This window comes from Pectinophora gossypiella, chromosome 21 (assembly GCF_024362695.1).
Source record: "Pectinophora gossypiella chromosome 21, ilPecGoss1.1, whole genome shotgun sequence".
NCBI lineage: Eukaryota > Metazoa > Arthropoda > Insecta > Lepidoptera > Gelechiidae > Pectinophora > Pectinophora gossypiella.
In genome coordinates, this window is record NC_065424.1 from 3990617 (window position 1) to 4002732 (window position 12116).

The 12116-nt window shown below is 34.6% G+C and overlaps 2 protein-coding genes across 5 annotated transcripts in view; one reads left to right on the top strand and one right to left on the bottom strand.

Annotated features, from left to right (window-relative positions):
• Nucleotides 1–1716, bottom strand: part of LOC126376630 (probable peroxisomal membrane protein PEX13) — a 325664-nt gene extending 323948 nt beyond the window's left edge. For both annotated transcript variants that reach the window (XR_007567727.1, XM_050024154.1), the window contains exons 1-2: nucleotides 1119–1716; nucleotides 620–756 (exon numbers count right to left, since the gene is read on the bottom strand). Coding sequence is in view for 1 of the 2 variants with exons in the window: in XM_050024154.1 (XP_049880111.1) it covers nucleotides 620–756; nucleotides 1119–1501 (520 nt within the window). In the remaining variant the exon portion in view is untranslated. The remainder of the gene's footprint in view (nucleotides 1–619; nucleotides 757–1118) is intronic.
• A 723-nt stretch (nucleotides 1717–2439) lies between these two features.
• Nucleotides 2440–12116, top strand: part of LOC126376465 (focal adhesion kinase 1) — a 167437-nt gene continuing 157760 nt past the window's right edge. For 2 of the 3 annotated variants that reach the window (XM_050023844.1, XM_050023847.1), the window contains exon 1: nucleotides 2440–2549. Coding sequence is in view for 1 of the 3 variants with exons in the window: in XM_050023843.1 (XP_049879800.1) it covers nucleotides 7370–7388 (19 nt within the window). In the remaining 2 variants the exon portion in view is untranslated. Of the gene's footprint in view, nucleotides 2550–7273; nucleotides 7389–12116 lie in introns of those variants that run through there. The other variant, XM_050023843.1, reaches the window with a different exon arrangement.

Consider the following 12116-nt stretch of genomic DNA (forward strand, 5'->3'; position numbering starts at 1 on the left):
TATCGAGCCTTGAGCCACTTTTGGTGGTTATGGCAGCCTCATAGTTTAGTGTTTAATGATGATTTGATCATCACTTAACAAAAAAACTTTACTTTTATTTTATTTTTTCTTTTTATTTCACATCACTAATTTTAGCTCTTTTCTGTGTAGCATTCTCCATTCCTGTCTATCAAAAGCCAATTCCTTTACTTCCTTATAAGACACAACATTCGCCTTCTTTCGTTTTTATTTAGTAATCAGAATTTCATAATTTATCTTTGACCTAGGAAGTTTCGTAGGTCCCCAATTGTATCTTGTGATCAGTCTCAGACTATAAGCAGATGAGTTGGGTTAGACATTGAGGATGTTACTTCCAGCAGAGTCAACTCCTTCTTTCAAGTACTCATTCAGTCTATCTTGATAGTGTTCTTAGTGATTTTTACTTTATAATGATTTTGTTGAAAAAAAGTGAAAGAAAATGTGAATGATGTATCTTATAAAGAAATGAAACAAATAACTTTGATAGAGATAGTGAAAGATAAGGGTATTCTTTATTATGTTTCTTTTGTATGTCCTGTGGTGTATGAATAAATAAAAGCATATGGCCTTCATGTTAATGTTTATACATTTTAGAACTTACCAAGAATAGCTCTGAAAGAACTGGTGAGAGCAAAGAATGTATTCTCGAGCATCATGGCAACACTGCCCACTGCTCCTACTAGACTTTGGATGGAATCAAATGCTGGCCGCGAACTCTCCTCTGCCATTTGTATAAATCTTTAAAAAGAAACATCATCATTCTAATTTTAAACAGATAAGTTTAATTTTAAGGTTCATCATATCCATCTTTGGACTTCGTATCAACAGTGGCTGCAAGTTGTCTTTGATTACTTGTGGCTCTGCCCACCCCATTAGGGATTACGGGCATGAGTTTATGTATGTATGTGTGTAAGTTTAATTTTAGGAATATTTATTTTTAATGTTGAGGCTAGTAATATGCATTTAAGAGGTATTTCTTTTAGTTATAATACAAAGTTAAATAAAGTAAAGAGAAACAGCAGCAATTGACTGGAAATAACAACCTTGAACTTTGATATTAATTCAAGGATTTTGTCAACAAAACAACTTGTGTTACTCACCTGCTTTCAATATCTCCTCCGTACATTGGTCCTCCAAATCTATTGTATCCTCCATATCCCATTCCCATCCCTCCCATGCCCATTCCATACCCTCCCATTCCCATTCCATATCCCATACCTCCATATCCTCCCATACCATACGTTCCCCCCATGCCGTATGATCCCATACCTCCCATACCATAGGATGAGTATCCTTGATTCATCCCATAGCTTTGCATGCTAAGGTCTGGTCTGGGAGGCAAAGAGGGAGGCCCCAATCCGGTCATGCCTGTGGAGGTTGAAGGAATAGGGTTTCTAAACGCGGGCGTATCTATGCCACCCGTAACGGCAGCATTAGATAAACAAGGGTCAGAGTTTACTTCAAATTGTCTTGGTTCACTCATACTTTCACACTATCCGAGATTACTACGACGTAACCGGCACGTGTAAATGCAAAATACACTTATAATATTGGGATTATTACAATAACGCCATTCAAATATATGTAATGGGGAATTTAATAAACAAATTATATTTATTCGTCATAAATCACTGTGCTAAAGTACACAACACGTAAACTTGACTGTCGTCGTAAATAACTCGATTTGACTGACAGACTATTGACTGACGTAAAAGAAACAGTGTTACTAGCTTTTTTACAATTTACTTTTACCCCAAACTTGAAGTATATGGATAACATTAGTGCTGATTCCAATACACACCATTCAATTTTATTTTTGGTTTTACGTGTCTTTTTCTTATCCGCCGAAAAGGAAGGGGACTGGTGATTACCCGGCATTTTCGGCGGATGCCTGTCGATTGACTGGCATAAAATTTATGGAACACACGTAATTTTTTTGCAGAAATTTAAAAAACCCTTCTAAAGTATTATAATAAATTGTACTAAAAATTGTATTTTTGGAACGATATCACGTCACCCGTCACTCTCTCATAGGACTGCACAGAAAGAGATAGATGATCTCTGTCGCGGCGAGAAGAGTTGCGTGCTTACGGTGCTAAGCCCGCTGTAACATAATAAATATTTCCAAATTCTGTCTTCTAGATTGATCAAAAATATCATTTATGTATTTGCTGTGAAAATAGGTTTGGTAAGATCAAACGTATGGCAATACTTTCAGACACGGGTACCATAAACAAATGACTTTTTTTACATTTCATTTCATTTAATTCGCTATTACAAATAAAAAAAAAAGATATTTAACATAAAAATAATAATTGAAATGAGTTATAATTTAAGTTAACACTTTTTAAGAATTTATTAAGACTTTGCTTATTTATACGATTATAATATTAAAACTAAATTATTCTTGTCTATGTCAAAAGGGTGTCAATAATTCGGAGAATTAATTTTGTTATTGTTTTACAAAAATATAAAGTGCTCATATCTTATCTGGCAGTGAAAGTGAAGTTTTCTTTGGCCTTTAACTAGTGGTAAGTTACTTTCTTTTATATTATTCTAAAATTGCCACTGAAAACAAGTTTAATTTCTAAATTTTTAATTTGTAAATGTCATCGTATTTGTTATTGTATTTCGATGTTTTTTCTTTAAACCAGTTCTTACAGAGTCCCAATAAGATTCTGAAGTATTTATCTGCGTGCTTTATATTGAATATGCGACGTAATTGTGTGTAAAATCGTTTAAAATTGCAGCCTTATTGGCATTGAAAGTTTGTCGGTTTCGGACCGGTTTGGAGCCGCCACTCGTACTGAATTACTCTGTCTCAGCCGTAAAGTGACACTGGTAATAATCACTTATTGCTGAGGCTGCGAATTACGTGCCGAAGTTCCATTTCTGTTACTTAGAAGTGTCGATACAATCTGTCTTGAGTGTTTGAGCGCGGTATCGTAAACCGCAAACCTTAGATATTTGTTGTTTTGTAAGTTTCTGTGTAGCTTTTAAATGTCCTTATAAGGATTAAGTGAGTGCAGTGAATTTAATTTGATACTGGCTGATGTGGAAGAAAGCTTTTAGACTGTATAACTTTTAGTACAAGTACCAACCTACCTACATTTTTATCTTTAATCAACTCTAGAATATTCTAGCATAAACAGTCACTTATTTATAGTTATTTAATATTTGAAAAGCAATTAATAACTAAACATTTAAGTCTATTTCACAACTAATCTGATATTACATCTAATCCATTTATGATTTAGGCAGAAAGCTCTCTTCAAATGCCAACTTTCTGGTTTGGCAGAATATAATTTGATGGGTACATAATGAGAGTGTGACAAAAGTAAACAACATTAAGGTGATGCGTTTCAGTCAGCTAGGTAACGGTGCGTCAGCAGATGGCGTTACTTCTGCAGTTTTCGTATTTTTTTCCATTTATTCATTTAGTGTTGAGTTCTGACCCAGTGAAATGTTAGGTGGCGAAATCTTACATACATTATCTTTAAGTTAAGCTACAATTTTGAAGTATTTACTGCAGATATCATATTGAAACATTGCATCAAAAGTTGGTGTCATTTCAATTTGTGTACAAACACGAAGCTGTCACACACACATGCAAACTAGGTTAGCTATTAAAAGAGATGCATAATTTGAAGTCTACTTCTAACTTCTAAATGGCGCATTTGGTAAAGCAGTCGCCGCCATTCTTAAGTTTCACGGTTCAAACCCAAGTGCATGTCTTAATTGTTTTTAGTTTTTGTATTCTTTTTACAATTGAATTTGGCGAACCCGTCTATTTATTACGAAATTTTCAAAAAGTATCACTTTTTTTTACCAATAATATTATAATTATACAATAATGTACTTTGCACTAAAGTACCTTCCGTAATTTCCGTATTTTTTATTTTGTAAAATTCTAACAGGCATTAATCGCATGAGTGAACATGCGGCTAACTAAAAAACTACTGAACGGATTTTCATACGGTTTTCACCAATGAGTAGAGTGATTCATGGGCGTGCTTTAGGGTATATAATTTATACAAGTATTTTTTTTTGTATAAAATGGTTCAAAAATGATGATGAATGTCAAACATAATTATCGTTACAAATATAGCCGACTTGGAGCTTTCGGCGAAAACGCTGCCTGAGCCCATTGAGATATAACAAAACAACGTATGGTTGAATTGTTCCTTTTTTGTAGGACTACCGAAAAGTCCACAATATGTCATAATAATTATATTGTGTATAAAGAATTGTGTATATGTATTGTATGATTTTACAAATAACGATCACAGTACAGTAATAATAAGGTAGATTTTTCCTAAATTGCGTCGGTTCAAACTTTGTCGCATCGCGTTTGAAAGATGTAATAGCGCTTCAGGACGTCCCGCAAGCAATAATTATTATGACTTGTCATTTAGTTCCAATAAAATCCGCGGGACTTCATACGTATGTCAGTGACAACTGGTGATAGCATGCGGGACATTTAGCAGCTAATCGAATTCTATGTTGTTTTCGCGCCCAGTCCAGACGACTTGCAGCGCATTTCTGGACCTATATTTACGCGTGGTGTTTATTGTTAGGTTAGTTAGTTCAAGTTAGGACGTCCTTTTTTAACGAGGACGTTAAAAAAGACGAGGCTGGGACGTATTGAAGTAGTATTTCCATATATACGCGGCCTGAAATGGGCTGTTTCGGGGACCTGAACTGGTTGCTGTCGAACTTATTATCACGTTTTCTTGATTAAAATTCATAAATAAGTCAAATAGAAAAAAGAAAAAAAATTTTCGTTAGTTTTAGATCTGTCATGATGTCTGTGATGTTTGTTTATTATTATTTTTTGTTTTGGTTTTCCCCGAAGGGAAAGCAAAGGGAACTATGCCCATACAGCCACGTCTGACGTATTTGTTTGTTTATTATACATAAGAATTTCAAAATTTATCTTTTTTTTTTCCCAAAGGGCAAGGCAAAGGGAACTATGCCCATACAGCCATGTCTTCTGTTTTTTTTTTCTTGATGATGATTAATGGGTTCACTAATGTTTTACAAAAAACGTATAACAAATAATCATTTTACAAACAACGTTTGGAAAACTAATCATTTGACAAACTTTCATTTCGCAAACATATTACTTTAAAAACAATCATATGACATAATACAGATTCCGCAAATGTTTTACTTAGAAAATAATTCAACTGTTAAAATATTATATTTAAAATAATCACATGACTAAATAATTCGTTTGCCAAATTGGTGATTATACAAAAAGTTACAAGATTAATTATTATTTTTTTAAAATAACTATTTCTATGTGAAGCCGTACAAAAGGCGGTATTTTAGAATAATTTTATTGTAGTACCCACTTATTGCCGCACTATTTCGTTTATTGCACTGTCTTTTAAAATAAGTGTGACTGACGCGTATTGTTTTTTTTAACTATAGTAAACAGAGAAAGATTTTTGTTGATTAACATAGATTTTGGTTATTACAAAAAGTTAGAAAATAAATTATTACTTAGTTTTTAAAAATAACTATTTAAACTCTTGAACATATTGTTTATAGGCCAGAAATAATTTTGTATTAATACTAATACCATAGAAACTTAAATAAGAATAAGAATAAGAATAAAATAAATTTATTGCCAGATCTTCAATAAATCTTCAAAAAAACAACATACTACGTGAATTAAGTGAAATAAGTAGAATTCGGTTCTGGCACTCGCCGGCCGCTGCCGCGGCACGCTCGCTTCGCTCGCTCGGCTCGTGCGTTGTGGTCGCAGTTCTAACCTAACCTAACCAAACATTGGAAAATAAATGATTATTATAATTATTTAACTTCTTTATTATTATTGGACTTTCATGCATGAACCCAAAGTAATGATATACACGTACTTAATAGCTTACTACTTTCTTCTAAAATGATCTTTTTTCATACGTTTTTTGTTAAACTATTGTAAACTAAGAAAGATTTTTGTTGATTAACATAGATTTTGGTTAATAAAATATTTACCAAGCAATGCATTTTGTCAAATGTTATTTTTGCTTTACGTTATTTTGCCGTCTAACATGTTTAAAAAATAATCAATTTGTAAATTAATGTTTTAGCGTAATAATTATTTTTTTTGTAAATATATTGTGTAATGAGTAGTTTATTAAACAATAGTTTGTAAAATGATACATTTATCAAATATAGTTTTGACAAATGTTGTTTTTCAAATGAAAATTTATTATTTGTTTTTTGTCAAATAATCGGACACCTGATTAATGAAATGATGAAACCTAAGCCCCCACCCTCGGAGCAGAATCCTATTCCGAACCCCAAACGAAGTAAGCGGCTTGTTGGCGCAAAGCGAAAATAGATAGGTACACTTTGTTTATTGAATATTCCGATTTAATAATACTATCGGGAATGTTTTCCGACTAACTTAATGTGATCATTAACCACAAAACACCACTTCATATTGATTATTTAGATTATTCAACGAAGAAATCAACCTTCCCGTTCCCGTTTCCACCAAAAAGTCCGCGGCAAAGAGAATATAAATAAATCTGTATGTTGGATGGAAAAACAATTAATTAAAAATGACTACTATTTAGATCGGCAAATGCAACAACTTTTTTTTTGATTTGGTTTTCCCCGAAGGGTAAGGCAAAGGGAACTATGCCCATACAGCCATTTCATTTTATGTATTGATTTTTTATTATAATATATGTCCTCTTTTAAAACACGGTACTTACCCATTATTTAAAAATGTTTAAATAATATGCGTTAAAACAAAAATATTTTTCCAATATTCCTTTTCTCAGATTGTAGTATTTTTAGTTTTTTATTTATATTTATTCTCTTCATACAAAATCTCTTTATAAATTGTCACTGACATTCTATTACACTTGTCAAGTAGTCAAAGCCTTTAGATAAAAAAAAACTATCACGCACACAAACTAACATTGACACCTCTACACGCTCAGCAAATACACTGTAATCTGCACCACTACAAATGTAGAATTGATCAAAATTGAGGGTCTGAAATATGGTACCTCTCGTATTCGGACCCTAAATTTTTGTTAGTTTGCGAAAATAATACACCAAAATATTACTATTTATCGGTTTTATAACAATATTCCTCTATCCGTTTTCCTGTAGCACTGCATCAACTTTTGTATGGAAAACGAATCACCTTAAAGGCACTCAATCACTAAAATCATTACATATATAAACTATTTGGAAAAATATTAGTGGTTTTTTTTAGGTTGGCAGTAATGTTAAACTGAATGTGTGTGGTGCATTTTATGTGCAGTTATTCTTCTATAATACCAAGTTCATTGTGTTCATAGTACCAGGTCCATTAGAAGATCATATGGTGTGCTTCTGCGTGTGTAAGTATATTAATTAAACTCAAGGATGTTCTCATTAGAGTCTATATTGTGATTACTCAATGAATCAGTATCCACGGTGGTGGTTCAAAGTTCTGATTCATGCCAATTTTAATAATTGATGTTGTATTTTTGCTTTATTAATTGTTTTTTAAAATGTCTTTCTGCGGCCCAGATTTACAGAAACAATAAATAAACATTGGTTTTGGATTTTAAAAGGACTTCGCCTTAAGAGCCTATGGGAGAAATACAATACATTACATAAACTCTTTATTGCACATAAAACATATTAAAAATACAAATATATACATATACACATATTAAATATACATATTATTATATATACATATATTAAATATATATTTAAACATATACACCACAATGGGCTTGCCTGTCACCATAGACTAGACAACCTAGTCAATGAGATACTTTTTATGAAATTTCAAAACAAAAGTTTTCTTTGAATTATTCTGGAAATGCTGTCCTGTGACATCATCAATAAAAGAGGTCAACCATACTCATTGTCATTTAAATCATAAATAAAATTCAAAAATAATTCGAAAAGTAAAATTAGTTTAATTATTGATTATCTTAGACTGGCTCTATTTTTAGATTAGCATTTTATTTATCTTTGACCCAGTCAAATACCCTATTATGGTTACCCTATTATCATCAATCTTAGAACTTTGTATCAAAGTGACTGTTTATTGTCTACTAATTACTTGTAGTTTTGGTCACCCTATTAGGGATTATGGACGTGCTTGGCGGGAAAATAATATGGAGGGGCTTGAAAGTTTTTGTTTAATAAATTAATACTCAATAGCTCCGGCGGAAGCGACGCCACAATCGCGGCAAATGTCGAGTGAGAGAAAACCTTTGTGCTGGTGGAAAGGGAACAAAGTTGTAATACATACATACATACACTTATAAGCTGTACTCAGCTTACAACCTTGTCGCATTAACTTTTTGGACAATTAGGTTTACAGTTCATAGGCTAGTTTCCAACTAGTCAAATCAGTTATTTTTTACTAAACATCAAAACACGAAATTACTATGGAATTTGTTTGAAAAAGCACACTGTGACGTCATAGAAAAACGTGATAAAATGTCTGACTTATTATTACGTTTTTCTTGTTTACAATTCATAAATATGTTAAATAGAAAAAATAAATGTTTTACGTTAGTTTTAAATGTTTTCATAATTTTTCTTGAACTTATAATAATAGTACAGGACACAATTCTTCCTATCATGTTACCTAAATAGGAAGAATTTTCTTCCAGCAATCCACTTCGACTACGACGACTACGACTACGACTACGACTTTCCAGACTACGTTCCTTAAAAAACAATACAGATGGCGCTGTACAGAGTTGCTTCGTTTAACCTTCTAATTTCATGGATAACACAGACATATATGAATCTTTTTTTTTGGGTATAAATGATGACCCTTTTTATTACATCCAAGCACAATTACATCTTCCACCCATTAGTACTCTGATCAAAATAAAGAGAAGCAATCTAGGTAGTAATATAATTTTGTACATAATGTGATCCAAATATTAAGCAACAAATATTTTTAAACTTAAAAAGCAAATATTATGAGCAAAAAAATACCTTAGACAGTTTCATTAGAATGAGTTGCCCAGTTTACAGAGAAACGCCCAAGTATACTTCGGCCAGTACATCGTATTTTGGAATAATTATGTACCCGAGTAATGAGAAAATAGGTAATTATCACGATAATTCTGTACAACGCTATCTAAAAAGAAAAGTCTCTCAGCAATTTAGCCACAAAAAATAGGCATAGACTACACGAGTTGTCGGAACCGCAGCGTCATTCGACGGCGACAAGTGCTGAATGTAACGGCGCGGAAATGTGCCGCCCGGGAACTGGGGCATCTCGCACGGGAATTGTGTTTTATGTAGCCTCCTACTGAATGCTGTTATATTTTTTAAACGTCTCACGAACATTTTTATATGGATTTTATTCTTTTTATAAATTATATACAATCTCCTTCGTTTATAAGAGTGTCTATGTTTTATTCTTCTATTTTATATGGCTTGATTGTCTTTTGTCTTTTTTCTCTTCAATTTGCGCTCTAAGAACGGTCGTTGATTTTAAGCTATTTTTATTTTCGTTTTATTGTACATGTATTTTTACGGCTGCCTTCCGAAGCACGGAATCATCTTACTTTTTCAGACTATCAGGTGATTCAAACCTGCAATGTTCTTACCAAACGAAGGACAGTCTTACAAAGTGATTTCAACGATGTCCCCACCGGGAATCGAAACCAGACCTACAGATTGTGAGCCTAACGCTCTAACCACTAGACTACGGAGGCTGTATGTTGTCTTCATAATCAAATATAGTTTATTGCACCAAATAAAAGGAGACGTTACAAAAGAGACTTTACTATGTAGATACTATTTTCTGCTGCCAGTGGTATTATGGTAGATAGGCAACCTACACGTGAAAAGAAGTCTTTAGATTCACTGTCTTCAACGGGAGATGTGACGTCAAGGGTCTTGCCTTTAGTTTACTGTCATTTATGTTATCGGGGGCAAAACTCTCTTTAGGTTTCCCAACGACTGTGGAGAGCTATGACGTCATTTAGCGGCGCGGCAAGTACTTAAATATAATATAATATCGGACTCAGTGTGATAGTACCTACTGTGTCTATGTGTATCTAGTACTTTAAACGCGGTAAGAACCCGTTATTATGTTTTTTTGACGTGACTTATTGTAGATTTGCCGCAGATGGCATTAACTACTTGGCCGGACAAATGGGGAGCGCTGAAGGCTCTCACCCAGAACCGTTATTATGTGTTTTAATTGTGATAGTATCTTTTTTTTACTTATTTTTGTTTAAGGGATTCTGATGAGTTCACGGGGATCCCCTGGGGGATCGGGTTAGGGGATCCTAATTGTATAACAATATTTCATGTTTTTTTTTTAAAGAACGTCTAGGGCCCTGTGCCAAGGTTTTTCTTGCAGCTTCTTTTCCCCGGCTATGCAGGTTGTGAGAAGCTGCAGTAGTTTTAGGCGGATGAGACGTTCGGTATGTAAAAATTGACGATTCAAAGTGTAACTATGTTACCTACTGAATAAAGACATTTTTGAATTTGAATTTGAATGGGCGAAATGGTATCGGCACACCCCGGACACTTTATACAAAACACCTCGTTTTACACAGACACTATACATCTGTGTGTGTGACGCCTGACGCCCATACGATTGAAGACTAAAGACCGATTGGGGGTGGGGGTGAGTAAACCTAGCTCAGCCGCTGGTGGGCAGCGGAAAGTTGCCGTTCTACGTAATCGTCATCATCAGCCCATTAACGTCCCCACTGCTGGGGCACGGGCCTTCCCTATGGATGGATAGGGAGATCGGGCCTTAAACCATCACGCGGGCCCAGTGCGGATTGGTGGTTATTAACGACTGTTAATACAGCCGGGACCAACGGCTTAATGTGCCTTCCGAAGCACGGAGGAGCTCGAGATGAAAACTTTTTTTTTTATGGTCACCCATCCTATGACCGGCCTTTGCGAAAGTCGCTTAACTTCAACAATCGCAGACCGAGCGCCTTTACCGCTGCGCCACCGAGCTCCGTTCTACGTATTATTCCTCAATCTATGGTAGCGGTCAGGAAATAGGTCGACTCTGGAACGAGGCTGACGTCGCAATTGTGTTTTATGCAAGCTTGCAGTTTTCAGCGAACTGGAAATTGTAGAACGATAGACGCGCGACGTTTCATAAAGTTTCGCATTTTTATTAACTAACTTTGGAGGACGCTTCTGTAAAATACCGGACCTGTCAAATGTTCAGATTAGGTAAGCGGACCCTGTAAGAAACGGGATAATGCTAGGGAGATGATGATGAGGAGGTATAGAAGGAGAAATTCCATAGTCTCTGCTTACCCCGACCGAGATTAAGCTTTATATTCCTTTTGGTTGATTGAGAGGGGGCCTGTGCTCAGCAGTGCGACGTATATAGGCTGTTTATATTATGTATGTTATATGAATTTGAGGCAACAGCGGCCTTGGAGTTTAAATAACTTCAGAAATGTCTGGGGCAGAAGGCAACGGGAAACCACTGCTTCTATTTTCCCAAGAGAGTCAGCATGAAGGGTCCTCGCAACCCTGATGCTGACCACGATCCTCAGATATGAGGGACCGACCCAAGAGAGAGAGATATGAATTTGAAGAATTCAGTGCCTGAAAACTGACTAACGACTGTTTTTATTAGTCGTTACGAATGAGAGACTTTCCAGGCTATGTTCAGAAAAACAATATGGATGGCGTTGTAGCTTTAACGTGATAATTACCTATTTTCTCATTACTCGGGTACATAATTATTCCAAAATACAGTGTAATGGCAGAAGCATATATAAACATAATTGATGCTTGATATTTGACTCATATTATATTGGGTGTTAGTGACATCGTAACGAATACTGAGGGGGTTGATTCAGACCATGATTCTGAGTTAAAATCAAGTGGAATTTTCCGTCGCAAAATTCATGATTTTTTTTTTAGTTTTTTGTTTAAATTATTTTCAATTCTATACTTTTGCGATGGAAAATTCCACTTGATATTAACTCATAATAATCAGATGAATCATCCCTCTCAGTATTCGTTACGATGACACTTACACCCCGTACAAGTACATACGGTAGCCATATAAGTAGGTATGGGTGTTAGTGACACCGTAACGAATACTGAGGGGG